Source organism: Diachasma alloeum, unplaced genomic scaffold (assembly GCF_001412515.2).
Source record: "Diachasma alloeum isolate Michigan unplaced genomic scaffold, Dall2.0 Dall_scaffold_00199, whole genome shotgun sequence".
Lineage (NCBI taxonomy): Eukaryota > Metazoa > Arthropoda > Insecta > Hymenoptera > Braconidae > Diachasma > Diachasma alloeum.
The window spans coordinates 1247487-1270407 of record NW_021680364.1 but is presented as its reverse complement, the minus strand read 5'-3'; the positions used below and the strand labels follow the sequence as shown (position 1 = coordinate 1270407).

The window sequence follows — 22921 nt, the reverse complement described above, 5'->3', positions numbered from 1 at the left end:
TGTGTAACTAACAGCTAAGCATAGTGTAAGTGTTTATTCCCTAGAATACCACTAGAACATTAAGCGAAAAACATGCAACGACGAAGAGCTTCCATTTCCGCTCATAAAAGCTCTGGTATAGATTCACTAATTATGATTGACGTAAATTACCGATTAAGTGCGAAGTGGCCTATGCATTAAAAAAAAAGTAGTAAACCCCCCAAGTGACGTAAGAATATCAAATGAAAGTTAATAAAAATGAAAGAAAGATTATGAGTATGTGAGCAAAAAATACATGATAAATATTTACTGTTGAATTTTAAATATTCGCTTGAACGAACATTGCGGGGAGTGCGACAGCTATATTTTGAAAAAAATTTTGAGCATTTAGTCTCTTGGTTGTAGGCTAGGTCGTAATTTGATATCATATTTTATATGTTGATTTTTTTAATGAACAATGAGAGTATATATACCTATTGATTGCAGCCTATACAGCTAATGAAAATATGTTGAACTTGGGGAGCTCAAGAGCCTTACGATATTTATTATTAATCAGATATTGTTGACATGTTGCAATGGATAGATCTAGGTGAGCTTTAATTATTTGTTAAATATTATTTTAATGGATTTAATAATTAATTAATTGTGGATTCACCACATCGTGTGGGAATGACGATGACCTTTCACGTGTTGTAATGAAAAATATAGTTTCGATTCGCCATGTATGAAACAATTCAATAGAGAAACGCGTATTGGATTCATATGCAATAAGAATTCTATGAGCGTTCCGTTAGAATTCTTCTAAAAATTCTAGTTATTAAGCGCGAAAATAATTCCCACCGGTTTTATTGGAAAATTCCGCTTTTCTGTGGTTTTTTAAAAAGAAAATATTCATTAGAAATTATTTTATGAAAAAAAAAATCAATAGAATTTGATCCTTTCCATGCCCCTTCTTCCACTGAGATATTTTCTAGAGAATTTCGAGAACGCTCTAGGTTTTTTCTATTAAATTTGTTATACAAGGCGTCGAAAAAATTCGCTGAAACCAATCAACTAGCAATTGCAATCAAGTATGAATTAGTCATTTTTCGTGATAAATAAGGAATAGATTATTGAAACTATCTTCAGATCATACAATCGCTGAAATTGTTGCTTGAAGCCTCGGTCTTCCGTACGCTAATCAATTTTTTACATTATAAAATAAAATTATGTAGAACATGCCGCATCATCGAAATTGTTTCGGGTGCTAACAGTTGTTAAATGTTGAAAGTTAATGGGATTTTTTTAGGAGAAGCTCAATATTAGTTGAAGTAAATAAATGAAGTGAAAATAATCTGTTATAAATTTCGTTATTTCCTTCTCATTTCCAGTATTAGGGTGATGTCTGCTGACATTAAATGAAAATACTCTTCAGACACACCGAGAAGGTGTTTCCATACAGCATTCGCAAAAATCAAGAGTACATACTAATCCTCACTCTAAAGTGCAGAAGATATTGTACATTTCTAAATACTACATCACCGAGGGAAATTCGTGTAGTGTGCATTTAGGGCCGCTCTAGATTATGGAGCACTGACAACATCAACAATTCCTTTGACCCACAAAATAAGAGAGTTCTAATAGATTTTAACATTCAATAACACCAATGAGAAGTCCTATGGTGTAGATTAGATGTGACTCTCGACCATGAAGAACTCGCAAATGTCAAACATCCTCCCTTACTCGAAACTTGGGAAGAAGTGAGCTACAGCCTCCACAATATGATCATGAGAAATTCCCAAACAGTAAACCTGATCGTATTAAAAGCCTAATGAGAGCCTACGAGCCTAATGAGAGAAACATCAGTGACTCCCCTTGCTCATATCACACAGAAAACGTATATTCAAGGAACATCAGTCCTTGGCATTCCATGCATTAAAAATAATGTTCACTTACATAGGACGTCTTATAAACAGGTAACTCCATCGGGTTTTGTCATTCATGAATTATAAAAACCGTAAACCTTACCTTCATCTGTAAAACAGAAAGAGAGAAAAAAAATTAAATTAATGACTGACAAAAATGATTGAAAAAATTGTGAAAAGCAAGTGGAATAGTACCTGAAGAATACTTGGAAGAAATTTCTCACTCGATCTTGTATAGTTGATTTTTCACTTCCTTCAGTCCATGGGATTTCTTCGAACATCTGCAAAACCAAGGATAAAGTGTGTGAAAATTAAAAATAAGAAAATGTTTTCATATTTTTAAGCAATTTTTTCTTACTATCGAAAGACAAGTAAATAAGTTGATAAAGGAAGGACCTGAATGAGCACTTGAAAATTTTTTTTTCCTGTTAAACAAAATAGATTATTCTATCCTGATATCTCATTAAAATATTTCTTCAAATTTCTCTACTATAATCATTTGGAAAAAATAAAAAATTCCATAGGAAAAAATTCAATTGTTAAAGATACGTAATGTTTTATATTAATTCATTCTCAACGACTGGTTGATTTTTCAATCTCCAATATTTCACTATTTTTCCTCTCAAACGTCGACAGTAATTTTCGAAATTATTTAAATAGTACCAAAATGTCAAAATTTATTGTTGAAATTAATTATTCAACAAGTGAAAAAGACAGGGAGGTTATGAATAAAGATTGACAGCCTCTAATCACCTGAGTTTGTCGATAATTCCGAACGTGTCGTCACTTCTCCAGTTCAAACATAATAATCTTCACTAATGTTAAGAACTGACACTTTACTTAACGAGAAAAAATGATTATTCACGGGTTTCACAGACGATGTCAACGATTCCGGCCGGAGAACACAACACTCTACAATGGCCGCCGCACATCAACGGAGAAAGGGAAAATACGCGGGAAAGGAGGGCGTGTACTGCGCATACTCTCGCGCATGTGGCGACTAGAAAATTCCACTGATGCTTCAAACAATGAAAAAAAATCTAAACAACTGACGAACGAATGCACACTCACTGCCGTGATAATTCTCTCGTGTATGATAATAAAATTCTCGATTTTGAACACAATTATTGATTTTTCAATCCCTAATATTTAACTATTGGTGCACTTTTTTCTCTCAAACGTCGACAATAATTTTCGGAATTATTTAAATATTAACGAAATGTCAAAATTCAGTGTTGAAATTAATTATTCAATAAGTAAAATAGTCAGCAAGGTTATGAATAGAGATTGACAGCCTCTAATCGCCTAATTTCGTCGATAATTTCGGACATTTCACCATTTCTTCACTTCAAAAATATTAATCTTCACTAATGTTAAGAACTGACACTTTGATTAACGAGAAAAAATGATTATTCACGGGTTTCACGGGCGATGTCAACGATTTTCACCGGAGGACACGACAATCTACGATGGCCGCCGCACGTCGACTGAGAAAGGGAAAATACGCGGGAAAGGAGGGCGTGTACTGCGCATACTCTCGCGCATGTGGCGACTAGAAAATTCCACTGATGCTTCAAACAATGAAAAAAAATCTAAACAACTGACGAACGAATGCACACTCACTGCCGTGATAATTCTCTCGTGTATGATAATAAAATTCTCGATTTTGAACACAATTATTGATTTTTTAATCCCTAATATTTAACTATTGGTGCACTTTTTTCTCTCAAACGTCGACAATAATTTTCGGAATTATTTAAATATTAACGAAATGTCAAAATTCAGTGTTGAAATTAATTATTCAATAAGTAAAATAGTCAGCAAGGTTATGAATAGAGATTGACAGCCTCTAATCGCCTAATTTCGTCGATAATTTCGGACATTTCACCATTTCTTCACTTCAAAAATATTAATCTTCACTAATGTTAAGAACTGACACTTTGATTAACGAGAAAAAATGATTATTCACGGGTTTCACGGGCGATGTCAACGATTTTCACCGGAGGACACGACAATCTACGATGGCCGCCGCACGTCGACTGAGAAAGGGAAAATACGCGGGAAAGGAGGGCATGTACTGCGCATACTCTCGCGCATGTGGCGACTAGAAAATTCCACTGATGCTTCAAACAATGAAAAAAAAATCTAAACAACTGACGAACGAATGCACACTCACTGCTGTGATAATTCTCTCGTGTATGATAATAAAATTCTCGATTTTGAACACAATTATTGATTTTTCAATCCCTAATATTTCACTATTGGTGCACTCCAATAAAATATTATTAATATTTTTTTTTCTCCCGAACGTCGATAATAATTTTCGAAATTATTGAAATATTAACGAAATGTCAAAATTCAGTGTTGAAATTAATTATTCAATAAGTAAAAGAGTCAGCAAGGTTATGAATAGAGATTGACAGCCTCTAATCGCCTAATTTCGTCGATAATTCCGGACATTGCACCATTTCTTCACTTCAAAAATATTAATCTTCACTAATGTTAAGAACTGACACTTTGATTAACGAGAAAAAATGATTATTCACGGGTTTCACGGCCGATGTCAACGATTCTCGCCGGAGGACACGACAATCTACGATGGCCGCCGCACGTCGACTGAGAAAGGGAAAATACGCGGGAAAGGAGGGCGTGTACTGCGCATACTCTCGCGCATGTGGCGACTAGAAAATTCCACTGATCGTTTCAAATAATGGGAAAAAACTGAATAACTAACGATCCAATGGTGACTGCCGTGCTAATCCTCGATATCACAATCAATTATAAAAATAAAATATCTTGTAAAATGAAAGAAAAAAAAACTTGGAAAAAATTGAATCGGCAAAAAAATTGTTCAACACATACTTGATCACTTCCTGCTGTTGAGATTCCATACTGAACTTCACATTTCATGCAGAGTACACTTTAACGAAGCACTCAATCCTTATTCATCGCTAGGAACGACGAATGAAACAAATATCGTTCGTGAGTTGAGGTGACACTGACCGAAGCGCCCGGCGAATGACTGTGAAGTGAACAGATGAAGGTCCAAGACGTTGGGCAGGCGTTGACCGGCGGGCCGGGGGGAGGGGGGCTACTGCGCTGACTTGTCGCGCAGACGAACGTTAAAAATTGTGAACAAAGGAAAAAATATGTAGGGGCGGGTGGGGTAAAACGGACTCTTTAGACTTTTTTTAAATTATTCATAGCTGAGAAACAAATTGATCAATTGAGCTCAGTTTAGGCTCGTCACAAAGGGAAAGACTTGCTCTTTGCACTGAAAAAAAAATGATTAAATTTCATCAACATTTCAATCCCTCATTAACATTTCTAAAAAAGTCAAGTGTCCGTTCTACCCCACCTTCCCCTAATCGCGAATTTTGATTCGAATAAATCTGACAGAAAAAATTCTCCAACAATTTCCCGAAAAAAAATGAGGCAGTGTCTATTCACACGCAAAAAATGATTGAGAAGCAAAGAACACATTAATTCCTCCATTTTTTTCATGATTTAACTGTTCTGAGGGTTCGAATAAGTCTATTGATATGAATCTAACAAAAAAAATTGTCCAACAATTTCACAAAAAGAAATGTTCGAGATGGAGTAAAGCTGTGGTATGTTTGGTGTGCGAATAAAGAAATAAAAATTGGAGTCAGATCAGGGTTTTCACGCGTTACGAATGCCGCACAGTGTCGACCGGGTATTTACAAACACTCGGGGCCTTCACCTCCCCAGACAATAACAACGACGACTCCGGCGCCTCGGACGTCGAGACACTCGCGAGGCGATTCCAGGAACAATGAACAGCCCCAATTACGCGCCGTAAACACTTGTTTCTTGTAAAAATTCGGATTTTTGAGCAACAAGACCCGTAGACTTTGATTTCATTCGTACTAACTAGTGAACACAAAGAGGGTACAGTCCAATCTTCGTACAAAATACCACAGGGACTGTAGGGGAATAAAATTCCGAGAATTACGTATCCCCCACTTTACGGATTCAAGCCTAGTATCTTGTACTAAAGTAGGGGAGGTTGGGGTAAAACGGACACTTGACTTTTTCTAATATGCTAATGAGGGGTTGAAATGTTGATAAAATTCAATATCCTTTTTCTCAATACAAAGAACAATTCTTTCCCTTCGTGCCGAGCCTGAACTGAGCTCAATTGATCAATTTGTTTCTGAGTTATAAATAATAAAAAAAAAGTCTAGTGTCCATTTTACCCCACCCTCCTCTATGTTCTACGGATACTGAACTGGGGAGCGATTTTCCTCGTTTTATGTCGACATAAAATCGTAAATTTCAACCAATGACAGTCCTGATGTCGACATAAAACGAGGAAAATTGCTCCCCAGGACTGCGATTGGTTGAAATTTACGATTTTGTCGACATAAAACGAGTAAAATCGCTCCCCATGATTGGCGGAGGGCTGTGATTGGTTGGTCTCAACCAGAAAAGCGTTGGAAATTGAAAAAAAAATGATTTTCTGGAATTGTCCGGAGCAATTGCTAAATTGGAAGATCGATCACTGCAATTTAAAAATGAATAATAAGATTTTTTTGTTACTCACGAAAAAACACGAGTGAGAGATGCAGTGGTTATCTATCTAGATATTTTCGAGCAGCTCTTGAGGTTGGGCGAACCTGTTTTATCGATCTCCGGTAAATGAATTGTCGATGACGGACATCAGCTGTTTGACACATGGACAGATCGGGCAAGTGCAGTTTGGCTCCTAATTGATGGACGCATACGGCAAAGGAATGGAGAACGCTTATGACATCTTCGAATTTTCTCACGCCTGTTGGGAGGATGTTTTTGAGAAAATTCCGGGAGCTGCTGTGTATATCGATCACGCTGCTGCCGAGTGTTTACATTGGTTCAAAGGAGACAGAGCTTACTTGGGGTTGATCGAAGCTGGGGCACATTCGGTTCATGAAATCGCAATTTTTACTTTTCAGGTATCAAGTATTCGAATTAAAACAAACTCAATTGTCTTTCTTTTTTTTTCCTCTATTTTATTAAGGAAGAGTGAAGGAGAATGGGTTTTCTTAAATGATCTGTATTTATACTGATGAAATGATACGATTTTTATGAATCAGGCCTCATTAAAGCCTGAAAGAAAAATTCAAAATGAAAAAAAAAATTATTTTTCATTCATTTTTTTCAGGGTTTCAATCGCATCACGTATTCCCCGGAGAATTTCATTGAAATTTTATGACAGTTTTTTTTGCCAATTTCTTGAAAGAAGTCATAGGGGCAGGTGGGGTAAAACGAACACTTTTGCCTTTTTTTTAATGTTAATGAGGGGGTGAAATATTGATAAAATTTGATAATTTTTTTTTTCAAGACGAAGAACAATTCTTTCCCTTTGTGACAAGCCTAAACTGAGCTCAATCGATCAATTTGTTTCTGAGTTATGAATAATTTTTAAAAAGTCGAAAGTGTCCGTTTTACCCCACCCTCCCCTATCCATAACTCAGAAACAGATTTATGCATTGAGCTCAGTCTAGGTTCATCATAAAGGGGAAGAATTGTTCTTTCAACTGAAAAATTAAATTACTCCATTTGTTCACCAATTAAAGACGTCATGAACATTGAAAAAAAATCAAAAGTGACCATATTTAAACTTTAGCAATTAGAAAGTCGAAGGGAATTTAATTCTTGAAATTGAGAAATTTTTTTCCTTTACAGTACGTCAAAGTTCAGAACACGAAAAAGGCGGTGATTATCATCACATCATCGGACCCAGCATTCTACGAACGAACTCTGCACACAATCATAGAAAAAAATACATTCGAAAACTGCGTAATAGTGTGTGCAGTTCATAGCACAGTTTTCAATTGCGATGGAGAGGAACATTACGAGAAATTGAGAGAACAAGTCTCGGGTTGGATGAAGGAGAGCGCTCCACTTGCTGTACGTTGAAATTTTCATACTTAAATTAACGAAATGTACGAAAAAATTCACAGAAACCTAGTGAATTCGCTGGAAACTTCTATTTTATTTCTATCGAATTTTCTACTAGTTTTTGGTTGATTCTATTGAACAAATCCGCAGACTTTTGCACGTTATTTTCACTCGGAATGTTCAATGAAAAATATTCTGTGGAAAAAATCAATATAATTAGATTTTTTTACACAACTTAACCTGTTGGGATATTTTTTATGGAAATTCCTCCCCTGAAATTTTCCAAATTTTTTGTTTGACATTTTTTATGGAAAGGAAAGAAGAATAGAGTGAAAGAAACTTGAAAAAATCACGCCCAGATTCGACATTTTCTATTACAAAAAGAACATTTTCTGTTCTGATAAAATTCTTAGAATTGTTTGTTCACACTGTTCACTGACAATTTTTAATAACTGTAATAATGTCGAATAATAATGTTAAATATCTGCACTAAAATTTCCCTTTGTTTTCCCTAAATATTTGTAGAAAAAGCTCAACTCTCAATTGGATTAATGTATCTCCTATACTTTGCCATTAAATTCTGGGGATAATATCCTTACAATTGTTTATTCACAATGTTCATTCGCAATATTTCCCAGGGAATATCGGTGGAGATTTTATTCAGACCCATCGTCACCGCTCCAATAACTAAAAACGTCTTCGTCACTCCACCCATGGAGAGGCTGATGCCTTCAATCGATGGAAAAATAACAGACGAACACGAGTCAAGTGTCAATTACTTTGTGAGCTCACTCCACAGTATCTTCACACACTTTGACATCAAAGAGGACATTTATACTTTAGGGGAATTCAGTGAATATGTTGCTGGAAGGTTGTTGGATCTGCCTGCAGCAGTTGCCAGGAGAAAAGTGATTGAATTTCTACTGAAATCAAATTCCACGTGATTATACCGTTGAAATGTTCACGAAATTGTTTTTTTTTCTGCAGATGCTGATTGGACAGTCTGGTGTGAGTCTAATTCTCATTGACAGAACACTGGATTTATGTACAGCAACTAAAAATAATACGGAATGCGTTCTGTCGAGAATATTATGCACACTTCCACGTCTTACCTATCACAACAATGATGTGGCTGTGAACATGGCTCCATTATGCCCAGGTTCAGAGGTAATGACTTAATTAATTCAGAGAAAACGTGTGCAGTGATAAAAATTTTTGGATGACACTCTCAGTACTTGGAAATTTTTATGACATTTTAGTTTCACTAAAATTTCAAGGAATTTCGTCAGTGAAAATTCAGAATTCCAGGGAAAAATCAGTGAGAACTGTAAATTTCAGTTCAATTCCTCTCTTAAATTGTATTCAATGGAATTCTTCTGAAAATTACTAGTCGGACTGTCTATGAAATTTCAATTTTTTTCCAACCGAATTTCCTAAATTGTTAGAATTAGTTTTGACAAATTGAGTTTAAAATTTTTCATATTTCGTCGATATGTATTCTCCCACGAATCCTCAATTTTCACATTTATGTCATGATGAAAAAACCATTTTAGAAGAAAATGTAAATTTTTTTTCGTTAAAAGACAAAATAAAAAAATTTTGCCATTCAAAAATCACTGAAAGAGTCTCACTCGCGATTTCCAGGAGAGCCCTCGATCGATGACAGTGTCAGGCTGTCTAGCCACCTCAGAAAACCATAATTTCAACCTTCTCATCGCCAAGAAACAAAAGGACGTGCTGTTAACACTCAACAAATGGCTGATCGAGATGCTCTCGAAGGAACTGCAGAGCCCCAAGGCCAAATTGTCGACTCGAGTCAGTGCTCATAGTCTGGAAAAACTAATCCATAAAATTCGGGCCACCGAGAGCCCAAAACTTCTAGCTCAGTACAGCAAGAAACTTCAAATTATTCTGGCTGTCATACAGTCCCTGAAGTCTGAAAAAACTGCGCAGTTGGATCTTCTCATTAGTTTAGAAAAATTAATTCTGCAGAATTTGGCTGTTAGTCGGGAATCTACAAGTGTTTTGTCACAGGTGCGATCGATTCATATTTTTTATTATTTACAATTACCTCATATTTTTATCGAAATTGTTAGAATCACGAGTGCTTCTTATTTTTATTATTATCAGTCTCAGAATAGGGAATTGTCGATTGGAGTGGACAATTTTTTTTCTTTGAATATTTCGAAGTCATGAATGGTAACTTTCCTTTGTCATTATTTGATAAATTTTTTTGAAGCACTATTGAACTATTTACCTCCATCTATGAAAAAATATCTATTGAGAAAAAAAATCTGGCAGTTGCATAATTTTTCAAAAGAATAGAATACAAAATAAAAATAAAATAAAACAGATGTTTTCTTAAAAATCAAAAAAATTCAAATAAAATTCCTATCTAAAAATGAGTTTTCTATAAAAAAAAATTTACACATACACGAGTGTAAGTTGTACCTCATCCTTTCCCCTAATCATGATTTTTATTTTGGAATTCTCGCAATTTCTGCAATTTTTATCTGTTAATTTGATTATCTTATGAATGTTTTCCTGAGAATATTGATATTAACCTTCTAATTTCACAGATAAGCAATATAATAAAAAATCGAACCTCCAGAGGACTGGACATGGAGAATCTCCTGGTCCTCCTGATCCACATCTACGCAATGGCTGGTACTGAAATTCACTTTCCTCCTCAGCAAGAGGATCAGCTCAGGGCAGCCTTGACAGAAGCTATTTTCGAAGATATACAGAGGTGTAATGATGCTGTAATCACTCACGAAGTTTCGGTTTATCAGCAGACGTTGCTCCTGTTGGGGGCGACTGATGAAGGCACAGCCAGGGAATTTGCGAGGAAGATAACCGAGCAGATCGTGGATATGCTGCATCTGATAGCCTCTCAGCGACGAGAGTTGCAGGAGTATGGGTCCATCATTATGAAACCGAGCCCACAGGAGATGGCACAGTGTGTGGGGGTTGTGGAGAGAATTTTGAGAGACCTCATTCACCCGTCGAAACCAGTGATTGCAGATTTGAAGATGAAAACTTCGTCGTTTATTTCTGCTGGATTCAAGTAATAACTCTCATAATCTCAACTTTTTTCATTTAAATCGCATTCTTTCAATTATTATATGTTCAATAATAATTTTATTCAATTGATATGAATAAAAGATGAATTCATATGAATCATTAAATCCAGTATTTAAAAAAACTTTGGAAATTGAGGATTTTTGATGGAGTCTTTCCATACGTATTTTAAAATTGAAATTCAATCAGTTAAAAATTCTTTTTTTAGTTTATTGACGAAAGGACGAGTGCAACATCACCCGACAGACAATCCCTGGATAATCATTTACGTATTAGGGGGCGTGACGGCCGAAGAGGCGAGAATAGTCGAAGAATTATCATCACAAAATGCAAACATTCCTCGAATAACTCTCGCTGGTTGCAGATTGTTGACACCAATGGATACTGCTGACAGAATACTGTTATCAAATTTTAATATTTGAATAAAGCCATTTCATTTCCCACGAATTCAAATTTTCCTTCCAATATTTTTTACAAAAACAATTGAGAAAAAAGGCACTACACTGAGAGAAAAAAAAACGTTGTCAAACAAGTCTTGTTTGGGCCCACAAAATCGCTAGTTGAAAATTGCCAAAAAAGAATTTGTTTGGTTCGAATTGGAAAGTCTCAAACATGAATAAGTGTTCTGCTTTCGATAGCTACAAAATATTTGGCTCAAGAGGCGGATGATTCACACCAGAAGGTGCCTTTTCAGGATGAAAATATCTCATAGAGGAAAATTTATCAACAAATATTTTATCCCCAAGTTACAAGATTGCTATCACATCATTATTATTGTTTCATTTAAGGGTTCATTTCTTGTCTGTGATTACTAGACAGCCGAAACGAAAAACTGCTATCTCTTGTTTCGCACAAAACAAAGATTTTTCGAGAGCAAAATACGTGTGGGAGTATCGAATAACGAAGGAGTAGTGCTAAAAATGACATTTCTTACATGCACAGAGAATGCAATTTTTTTTTAACTACCAAATCTATTTTTGCGACAAAAATTTTTCACTCCGGCGCACTCTGTGCATGTTTGGCACAAAAAATCCTTTTTTGATAATTTTCAAAAAACTATTTTCTTGGCACAGGTAAGACTTGTTTGAGAACTTTGTCGTTTTTCTCTCAGTGTAGCTTCTTCCATTCAATTTTAATAGAAATTTTTTAATTTTCAAGTTTTATTCAAAGCCAATGAACTCCATCATCAGTAATTCTGTAATGAAAATTTTCTTGTTCACTCGAAGTCTCGACTCTGCAATTGAATCCCCTGTCATTACTCTCTAATGTTATCCTGTGATTGATGCTCTCAGGAGTGGGTTCGGTAGTACAATTAATCCTCTCCCGAACATTCCAGCCAGTTTCACAGGATTTTGTGTAGATCAGAGGGACGTTCGCCTGGAATGTGTGCTTCTGGATTATTCTGAGGAGATTCTTCACGTAATGATCCAACGTGCAAAGACCATTTCGCTCTCTGTGCACCCAGTAGAACGATGAGATGCTATCGATCATCATGAGACTGACGGCCTCCTCCTTCAAGAGCATCAGATCCAACGAGTGCAGGGATACCATTAATTGAGAGTAATCGTAGCAGTTGATGATAGTCAGATTAGAGAGGGATTCACGGATGATCTTCTCGGCTTCGGCGTCGGATTTTCCCCAGTTATTCTTCAAGATGCTTGACATCAACTTGAAGAGCTTGGAGACGAGGAAGTGATGGTCTGTGTTGAGCAGTAGGATCCTGATTCCTAGGCCCTCGACTACAGGGGGAAGGAGGCACTTCGTCATGAGTTGGGACAAGAGCAGAGTTTTTCCAGTCGATGTGTCGCCGCATATTTCGACAGTCTGCTTAGCGAGGAGACCATTGGGAAAGAGCTTGGTTTCTATGTTCAGGAATCTGGGTCTCGATGCCAGTCGTACCAGGAAACCAAAACCTGATTCTGCTGTCGTTTGGGTCTCCATTTTCTTGGGGATCTGTAATGTGAGGGAATAGGATAGAAGAGAATACTTTATTTCCTTGATGTTACTGTTGCAGTTCTACATCTACACAAGCCAAACAAAAATATCTAATTGATAACACTCCAATAAATTGTTTTTATATCGATAATGCATAACAACTGATGATAATGTCACAGTATCACAATTTGAGCGATTGATCAATTTCTAGGCTCTTAAAATTTCTTTTCACCATAGTCTCTCAACACTGCACTAGATTTTATTAAACGCACGAAAAAATTTAATAGAAAAACCTATCGAATTCGTTAGAAAATTCTACTGAATTTCTATTAAAGTTTCTATTAGTTTTTGGCTGATTCTATTGACATGTTCAATAGAAAACATTCAATAGAAAAAGTCAACAGAATTCGATTTTTCTATCTAACTTATTCTTTTCATATATTTTCTACAGAATTTGCTCGACTCAAATTTTTTTTCATTCTATTTTTCTTTTCTTCTCATCAAGAAAATCAAACGAAAAAACTTAGAAAATTTGAGCCGAGGAAATTCTATAGAAAATATCTCAATAGAATAAGTTATATAGAAAAATTGAATTCTATTGGGGCAATGTCATCGATAAAATAAATTTAAAAAAAAATTGTATAGCTATAGTTTCTACAGGGATCCAATGGAATTCGTCAGAGAACGCGCTGGATTTTTCTAGTGAATTTTCCACACGTTTGGTATTTCAACAATTCTATTGAAGAATTCAATTTCTGTTGGAGATTGCATTAGTGTTTAGGAACTATTTTCTAGGAAAAATCAATGGGGTTTCATATTTCTATAGAATTTTTTATCATGAGGAATTCTCTACAGAAATCCTCGACATTAATTTTTGAAGTTTAAAGAAATTTTTTTTCACTAAAATTTTACTTATTTCTCATTGACAAAATCAAACAAAAAACTTGGAAAATTTGAGGCAAGATATTCCTATAGACAATATCTCAGTAGAATAATCCATGTAATTCCCATTGAACTATTTTATTCTTAATAATTCCTTTAATATTACCTCCCTATTAAAAAATAAATTTATATAAGTAAACTACAGAATTTTTCAATAGCATCAGCCAAACGCTAACGTAAACTTCAACAGAAATTCAATGGAATTTCCAGATTTCTATGAAATTTTGAATCTCGTCTCAGCATAATCCCATGAAACCCTCACCTGCTCAGCCTCAATCCACCGAAGAAAGCCCTCGAAATCCCACGGGAGCCCAATTTTCATTGTTCAAAAAAACTTTCCCAGGTCATGTTATTGTTTCAGCGGCAGTTTTTGACCTTCACAACATTCGATTCGATGAGTCGAAGCCTCGATTTAAAGCGTACACAACACACCTACGGCCATTAGTTGCATTGTGAAAAATAAAATTATCACCTAACCTAAAATAGAAAATGGTTGTCTATCTGTTGGGGGTGTAACTGTGAGTGTTCTCAGTATAAAAAATAAGAGGAGTACAGTGTAATCGTCAACAATAACCACCTCGACTCCAGTACCAAGGGGTACCGACACGATTTATCCTGGTATGTAGTACAATGTGTTACGTGTCAATATGTTTTGGATGATCATGAGTTCATTTGTGACTCCCAGCAGATCGTTGTAATCAAACTTTACTCAGGTGACGTTCCGCCCGTGTTCTTTATCGTCTCAATGCCATTATCACTCGTATTCCGTCGATAGGGGAATCAGAAGGGCACGTGTGGAAGATTGAAAAAGGAAAATTATGGAATTTTTGAGACTCTTTTTCTCTTTCGCATTTTGCGCTAAATCTCATCTGGCGGAAATTGAAGGCTGTCGAGAATTCATGGAACCATCGTCCGTTATTTCCTTTGTCGTGAGAGAGATTGTCGGCATTTGCAGTTTTTTCTGTCGCAATTTTACGCGGATTTGATGATGAAACGATTTTTATTGACTCATTGCATTCCAGAAATTCAACTTTCTCCTCGTTTTCTTTTTACAGAACAGAACAGAATCTGATTGGTTGGGCTGAGGAGATTACAGTTCTGTGGTATGTTGTAATAATTATCATATTGTTTTCATTATTTCGGTGATTAATTCAGTGGGGAAGTGGTGGAAGGAGGTCATTAGAAGTGATTTCGTCGTGAGTTTTTTGGGGACTTTATTGGAATTTTAGGGGGATATCAAAATTTTTGGGAGAAATTCTTTTTTTTTAGAACTTCATTGGGTCGTGAAATTTGGAATTTTCACTTGGAGTTTAAAGTATTTTGCAAAAACTTGTCTGTTGTAGAGGGGAATTGACTTAGGAGAGAGTGAGATAAAAAGCACTTTCTTAAATTTCCAATATCTCCTGACGGAATGATGCGATTTGGATGAGTCTAGTCTTATTTTAAAGATGAAGAAAATATCTTCAAAATGAGGGCTTAGTCGCCAAATTTTACTTAGCCAATCCTGAGATATCAACTTCTAATCAAATTCAAATTTTTTGGGTTTTGAAATTTTTTCAGAAAACTGTTGAAAAAATATCTTTGAATATCTCCTGGCTCAATGATACGATATCAGTGAATCTGATCTCTTAAAGATATTGAAAATACCTTGAATATGAGGCCTCAGTTGTCTAATTTCACCTTGTCCATCCCAAAATATTAAATTATAATCAACAACTAATGAAATTTTCAATATAAGTTCTGGAATTTTCTATCCTGGCCTCAAATTTTCTATTTTTTTTTGTTTAATTTTGAAAATGACAAGCGAAGGAAAAAAGAAACTTGAAAACTCGGAAAATCCATATTGAAGAATTTCTACACAAAATGCCTCCCTAGAAAAAGTACAAAAAGACTCCTAATTATTCATACAAAAAATTTTCTACTTTCTATAATCTCCACAAAACCTCTTCAACAAAATCTCCCAAAAAACCCAATGAAACCACTGAAATCCCTAGAAATCAAGACTTTCCAATCGAATTCCGTCCGTGTTTCTCCTCAATTTCCCCTCGCGCTCCGAACTAACCCTGTTGGTTCCTCCAGCAGTTCCCCAATGTGAGCCCGCCGAGTTCCGCCCAGTGAATGCCCGCCGCCGCAGCCTGACGAACCCCGAGAAATGTCGTCCGTGAACAGTGTAGACTCCCTAGGCACCTTCCACTGGGACATGCTAGAGCTGGCAGGTCACCTCCGCCAGGAGCGGCTGTTCGTGCACTCGGAGCAGCAGACGCTCCAGCTGCTGAACGAGAAGGTGCTCTCGCTCTCCTCCGACCTGGCGAAGCAGGCCTGGATAACCGATCAGCAACGAGTGAACCTGAACCGCCTGATAGTGGCTCGCCCCGACTGCAGTCCAGCGATCTGTTGCCAGCGTTCAAACACCCTCGAGAGCTCGCACTTCGTGGAGGCCTTCAAGCACCTGCGCTACCAGTCCTGCCTGACCTACGGTGAGTTCCTCTGCACCCTGAGAAAATCCCCAAAGCTCCTGGCCTCATGCCTGGTGGAGGGTGACAAGCTGATGCCGGAGGGCATGCAGAGCATCATCCAGACGCTCTCAGCAGGCCTCTACGGCAGCTGCCTCCTCCCCGAGGACAAGCTCTTCGTCCTGAAGCTCCTGAGACACCTGATGCTCCTCCAGATAGTCCCCTCAGACAACCCCAGACGACTCCTTCGACACGGCACCTGTGCATTCTCAAGATTCTACTCAGTATTCCACGAGAGCCTCTTCTCAGCCAAACTCTTCCTCACAGCAGCCCTGCACGCCCCCATAACCCAGCTCCTCATGGAGGACGAGATGTTCCTGGACATTGACCCCGACAAGGCGCCCATAAGGTTCCCACCAGTCGAGAGAATGAAGAGATTCGGCAAAGAGGGAACACCTGAGTACCAATCACGCCTCCAACGCTATCGCCTCTGGACAGTCAACTCTCTCGTGAGAATCACCTCGAGGTTCATCGTCAGCATTCGCGAGAACATGCACTGCTTCCCCACCAGCGTCTGCTGGCTGGTTCGACAGATGGCTGGGCTGCTCACAAAAAGTGGAAATGTCGACCAGAAGGAGGTCCACGCCATGTGCACAGACCTCGTCTTCACGTACTTCGTGTGCCCAGCCATTGTCAACCCTGAGCCCTACGGGATCACCGACACCCCCATCAGCTACGTCGCGAGGTTCAACCTGATGCAGGTGGGGCAGATCCTCCAGATGCTGTCGCTCATGAAGTATCAGACCATCGACACCAAAGTCATGGATCTGTACAGGAAATTCGAGAAGGATTCAATATCGTCGATCATTGATTCGATGCTCGAGGGGACCAGTGACGATCTCCACGAGGAGCCCACCATCATCGATAATACAAAGCTCCAGGGGTTGACGAGGTCGGCTGCCCTCTTCACGGAGGGTGAATTGAACTCTCTGATTCAATTCCTGCAGATTGTTAATACGAGGACAGAGGAGTCTGGGGGGAAGGAGGAGGTGACTGGGGGAAAGGAGCTCGAGGAGATGATGGGGCACCTGCCCCTGGGGGGCGTCTCCATCAATAAAACGGTGAATGTCTCCCCGGAGACACCCAGCAAGCGAGGGGGCCTCCTGGGGAAGGTGTCGAGGGGTCGGGGAGGTAGGATATCCTCGGCGTCTTCCTCAGGGGCTCCAGATGGCGCTGAGGAGACCAATGGGGCCTCAGGCCCAGAGGACGACTTTCCTGACAAATCCCAGGACGTTTTGGTGATCCCCTTTGGCCCAGTCGTTGGGGAGTCCGTGGGCTTGCTGAGCGAGCAGAAGATCCTCTGCATGGGGATCCAGAACAACCTGGCGTCAGAGTCAGCCCGACTGAATTCCAATTTACGAAATGGAAACGAGAGACGAGAGAGCAGTACCTCGGAGAGGAACGAAACCCAGGAGAAGAGAACTAGATTTTCTTTGTCACACGATGAAGTCCTCTTCGAGGGGTCGATTGGAAATACCTCTGATAATCTGGAGGCGGTCTCGGAGGCAGCCTCCAACCACTCGGTGGCGTCCTCCCTGGAGCTGGAGACAGAGGATCAGAACGACAATCTCTCTGACATGGTGTCAGCCAATGTCTCAGGGAGGGGGACCCCCAACATCTCAGGAAGGGACACCCCATCCTCACAGATAACCGAGGGCGAGGCTAGGCCCCTGGACCTTCCACCGCCGACGATCTCCACCAAGCAGTCGCGTTCAGAAATAGACGACAAGTTCTGTAAATTTGAGATTAAAAAATTGATCGAAGGGGATGAGACTATTTCCCTGGTGTCAGACACTTGGTCGACTGATGTTTTGGCTTCGGACTCCGAGACGGTGGAGCAGCAGGAGAGGTTTCCCTTTCCTCCACCGCCAGCTGTCGAGGTGCCACAGGTGCTGCCAGTGCCCCCAGGCCTGCTTGACGTCAGTGAAACAGCTTCTGAGGCCTGGAGCACAGACGTTTTAGCCAGTGACTCTGAACGTCTAACTGAAGTTGACACTGATGACACAGCCAGTGTGGCACGTTCTGATGACACTGCTAGGTCCGAGGTGGAGGTGGAGAGTCGAGGTGAGCCCGAGGGTGGCGAGGAGCACCCAGAGCCCAGTGGCTTCCAGGTCGATGGAGCTGGGCCCCTGTTTAGACCCATTCGAGAGGACCCCATTGGCAGGGCAGCTCCTGTCCAGGGGAATGTCACTGGTCGTGGGGGCACAAGGTCTGATTATCGTCGCAGCACCATGGAGTACGTCGACAACAACGCCAACAACATCAGCAATCTCGAGTATGGGAAGTCTGTGAATGACGATGGGCTCGTTGGACTCATCGAGAAGCTCCACATCGACGGGAGCTGCAAGGGAAATGAGTCCCAGGGCAGTGGTAAGCCTCTGGTTCTGAATGGCGATGCCAAGCACGATGAGCCTGATCCAGTTGTCAGGCTGAGCACAGCGAGTCTCGCCTCCAGCAGCTCAGGCTCGGCATCGAGTTCAGATAAATCCAAGAATGCAACGTCAACTCCGGAGATACTGGTGCCTAGAGTTGCTCTGGCCCCTGAGGGCACTCCCGATGGGGCCAGTGGGGCCAAGCCCAGTATATCGACAGGGGCCATTCCAAAGAGCATAAGCTTCGATATGACTGCTGCCAGGGGGGACAAGGAGCTGCTGGATGACGACCAGAAGAACAAGCGAGGGTTCTTCAGCAAATTCAAGATGTCGTTGAGGAGCAGAAGGGGAAAGTCACCCAGGGGAGACGAACTGGCTCGGTGCTACGACGAGACTGATGGGGAGGTGGGCAGGCACAGGCTCAGGAGGATCATGTCTGAGGACACATCAGCCACGAATAATGCCAATGGGGACAGCACCGAGGATATTCTCGCCAAATACAGGAGGAAACCGAGTGCCACTAGTGATACAGCCTCTGTGGAGAGCAGCCAATCGAGGACGAAGGAGGCGGAGGACGAGAGGCTCTTGATTGACGTTAATAATGTGGAGTTGTCGTTCGCTTTTGCCGATGCCAAACGCAAGCTGAGGATGGTTCTGAGCACAGCTGACCTGCAGCACATACCCTGGAGTGTGTCTTCTGAGAGGAGTCCCTGGGTGCAGAAGGAGAACGAACTTGTGGCTTTTCTGCAGCTGCAGTTGGCTGAGGCTATCAATCTTCAGGACAGGGCACTGATCGCCCATTTGCACGAGACTCTGAGGTGTGTCAGGCTGTTCAATGACGAGGGCTGCAGGAAGCTGTTTAATTCGCTGAAGGAGGACTATCAGAAAAGGTCTCCTTACATTGCATATTTGATCAGGTGCAAGCAGGGACTGCTGTCCACTCTGGCACATCTGGAGAGGCTTGGGGAGAGGGTCAAGTGCGACAGAGATGCTGTTAACAGTCATCTTGTTGCTGTTTGTGTCAGGGTTTTCCTGGAGAAACGAGAGCCTCAGGTGCTCAGGTTCTGCGATGAATTTCAGAAGCTCAAGGTTGCTGATGAGAAGCAGGATCTTGTCGATCATTTTCTGGGGAAGATCAATTCGGAGATGGAGGGGGATTCTATTTGGCAGGCGGCCAGTGAGGTACAGCTGGAGATGGCCAAGGTCGTTGTCGAGAGGACTCTCATGGCGAGGGTTTATCACAATGCACTTTATCCGAATGGAGATGGGGATGTCTACAGGGATCAGCTGTTTCAGGATCATATTAAGAAACTGTCGAAGGTGGTCACACCCAATCATAAGGATCTGAGGATCCCTAAGGTCTATCATTATGAGTGCCCTTGGCCCTGGGCACAGGCTGAGCTGGCTGTCATATCGGCTTATAAAACACCCAGGGATAAGCTTCAGTGTGTCTTCAGGTGTGCCACCACTATCATGAATCTACTTTCTATGGCCTCCGAGAGGGGCATCCCCGCTGCTGATGATCTCATTCCTGTTCTGGTTTATGTCATCATTAAGGTAATTTCGGTGGGGGTTTGGGCTGGAGGAATTTTTTTTTGTCGCGTACGAATTGATGGCATTTGGGGGTAAATAGCGAGACTGAAGTCATTTAGACTGAAAAATTTGCAATGACGAATAACAATATTCTTCTTTATTTAAAAAATTTAACGCTGAATTGGGGAATTTTTACGAAAACATCTAGACAATTCTATTGGATTTCTATTGAAATGTTGAATGGAAAATATTCTGTAGAAAAAGTTGATAAAATTCGATTTTTCTACACAACTCATTTTATTCAGATATCTAAGTTTTTTGTTTGATTTTCTTGATGTAGAGAAAAGAAAAATAGAATGAAAAAAAATTAGATAATTTGAGTCAGTAAAATTCTATCGAAAATATCTCAATAGAATAAGTTGTAGAGAAAGGAACGCCTCTAATTCTGTTGATGTTTTCTATAAAATATTGTCTATTTAATAAGAAAAAGGAATAGTTTTATTTATTTTGTTCTACATTACAAAATAAACCAATCATTATTAAAGAAATTATTGTAAATTAAATAATTATTTAATTATTAAATTAAATAATTTTGTTAAATTATTTTTAAATGCATTATAAAAAAATATGATGCAACATGATGGGAGATAATTTAATAAGAAAAGGAATTGTTTCGTTCATTTTGTTTTCATTCTAGGCAAATCCACCGTCATTGCTGTCAACAGTACAATACGTCGACAGTTTTTACGGAAATCGTCTCGAGGGTGAGGAGCAATACTGGTGGACACAATTCTGCTCTGCTATTGAATTCATCAAGACCATGGATTAATGGCTCTTAACTGTAATCTCTAATTCATGTACAGGATATAATTAGTTGATTTATTTGTTTTGTGGGTATCGAGGAAGTATTCACGGTGTGAGTTAACGTCAGTGCCATGGATTGACAATACAACTTTACACGGACGTTTCGGAGATTATGTTTTCCTTTGGTTTTATGCATCAATTAACCCTCTGCAGTGGGTGTTGTAGGACATTTCATATTATGGATTCAATTGTACGAATTTTTGAGTACTCGAGGGATGGATTTGATTCGCCTCACGAGCGTGGAATACAGGTTTATAAATTGTGATTTTGAAGATGAGAATTGTGTTCACGTATGAAGAATTTCTGTGGAATTTTAGTGATGAGAATTCGTGCATTTCGCAGGCGAATGCCTACAGGGCTGTAGGGAGTGGAATTCCCTATGGAGAACAAATTTATAAGAAAAATTAAACACATTTTTCTTGTCTACGATCAAGATTTTTATAAAATAGTCCCCTGTAGGGCTGTAATAATAGTATTTCTTATGGGACGATTTGTAGGATCAAAATTTCCATAAATGAATTTTTACCAAGAGTTTTTAGTGAATTTTTGCGTGAAAAATTGTAATTTTTAAAGATGAAGTTCCAGGATTTTTTAGAATTTTCATAGAGTCTCCTATTATTCTTCATATAACTTTTTAAAAATGAAAATAGAATTTTTTATCAGAAAAGCGCTGCAATTTTTATTTTCAATTTTTCTTTATTCAGAGCCGAAATTTCGTATTAAAAAGTTTCGTACAGAATTTTTCATAGAACTTTTTTTTTTTAATAGGAAATTGGTTTTTCTACGGATCTAACTGTGAGGGGAATTTCCTATGGGAATTTTCATACGAGAAAATCCTGTTTGAATTTCAAGTCAAAAAATGAATATTATTACAAAAACTAATATTTTGACAAAAATAATTGATTGTCGAAAGTTGAAGATATCAAACGCTTTGAAATCGCTGATGCCCAGCACTACTTATGCCACTTTGTGACGTCATGACCGAAATAATAGGTCTCGAAAACGTCTGATTTTCAATCAATCATTATAAAATATTAAGGCAATATTTCTCCATAATTATTTTCGCTGGGGTGAATAGGGAAATTACGGATTTTTTTTGAAAAAAAAATATAATAATTTTTAATGCAGCAATAGAATTTTCATGAAATACTCTACTGCAAAAAATCCTTTCTACAACTCTTATACCAAAAACCGAATTATTTCTTTTCATAAATTTTCGTAGAAAATTTAAAATTTAATAAACTCTCCTATTGACAAAATTTTTGTAGGAAATGTCTGAATTCTCCATAAAATCTCCACAGAATTTTCCGCAGGTGGGCGTGCAGAGCAATAAAAGAAAGACCAAATAATACTTCGATAAACTTATGAAATAAAATATTGAATGAACTCATCCACGTGCTGTTGAACAGCTGTAAATCAACCACCTGATGCCAAGTTTTTGATTCATTTGGGCTTCGCACACCCGAGGGTTTGAGATTTTTACGATTAAAAAAAATAAAGGGTAGAGGGGATGAAAATACTCTGCATTGTTATAGCTACTATGAATATGCGCATAATGACATGATCGCAAAATATTTTGCAATATGAAATATAGTAAATATGTATACATATATATTTTTTTAGTCAACAAAAATATGCAATATCTTCGAAATATCATATATTGTAGGATATGCACAGTAATACAAGGGAGATGCACAACTAAAGTACGGGAGAGATTTAACGTTTGGGGTAGAGATAGTATACGGCACTTCTGTCACATTATTTCGGCTCATTCGGCTGTGTTGGGTATTGGAGAGTAACTTCAATCATGGGATCATTGATTCACGCATGAAAAAAATTTATAGAAAAAACTAGGGATTCGCTAGACAATTCTACTGGATTTCTATTGAAATTT

At 38.8% G+C, this 22921-nt stretch overlaps 3 protein-coding genes across 4 annotated transcripts; 2 read left to right on the top strand and 1 right to left on the bottom strand.

The window, feature by feature from the left end:
- Positions 1–6597: 6597 nt before the first annotated feature.
- Positions 6598–11315, top strand: LOC107035593 (sec1 family domain-containing protein 2). The gene is made up of 7 exons (XM_015253077.1): positions 6598–6838; positions 7572–7796; positions 8426–8695; positions 8775–8954; positions 9432–9821; positions 10367–10854; positions 11077–11315. The coding sequence occupies exons 1-7, from the start codon at positions 6620–6622 to the stop codon at positions 11288–11290; spliced, it is 1986 nt and encodes a 661-aa protein (XP_015108563.1). The 5' UTR covers positions 6598–6619; the 3' UTR covers positions 11291–11315.
- Positions 11316–11971: 656 nt separating this feature from the next.
- On the bottom strand, positions 11972–14454 carry LOC107035671 (DNA repair protein XRCC2). Its single transcript, XM_015253218.1, has 3 exons — positions 14323–14454; positions 14008–14246; positions 11972–12821 (listed from the first exon to the last, which is right to left on the bottom strand). The coding sequence occupies exons 2-3, from the start codon at positions 14065–14067 to the stop codon at positions 12033–12035; spliced, it is 849 nt and encodes a 282-aa protein (XP_015108704.1). The 5' UTR covers positions 14068–14246; positions 14323–14454; the 3' UTR covers positions 11972–12032.
- On the top strand, positions 14136–22921 carry LOC107035670 (GTPase-activating protein and VPS9 domain-containing protein 1). Of its 2 annotated transcripts, none has more exons than XM_015253217.2 (4): positions 14136–14363; positions 14801–14848; positions 15828–20187; positions 20861–22921. In XM_015253217.2, exons 3-4 carry the CDS (start codon positions 15898–15900, stop codon positions 20990–20992), a joined length of 4422 nt encoding a protein of 1473 aa, XP_015108703.1. In that variant the 5' UTR covers positions 14136–14363; positions 14801–14848; positions 15828–15897; the 3' UTR covers positions 20993–22921. The 2 variants fall into 2 exon arrangements, with proteins under 2 accessions (XP_015108703.1, XP_015108702.1); XM_015253216.2 differs by having other exon boundaries at positions 15825–20187.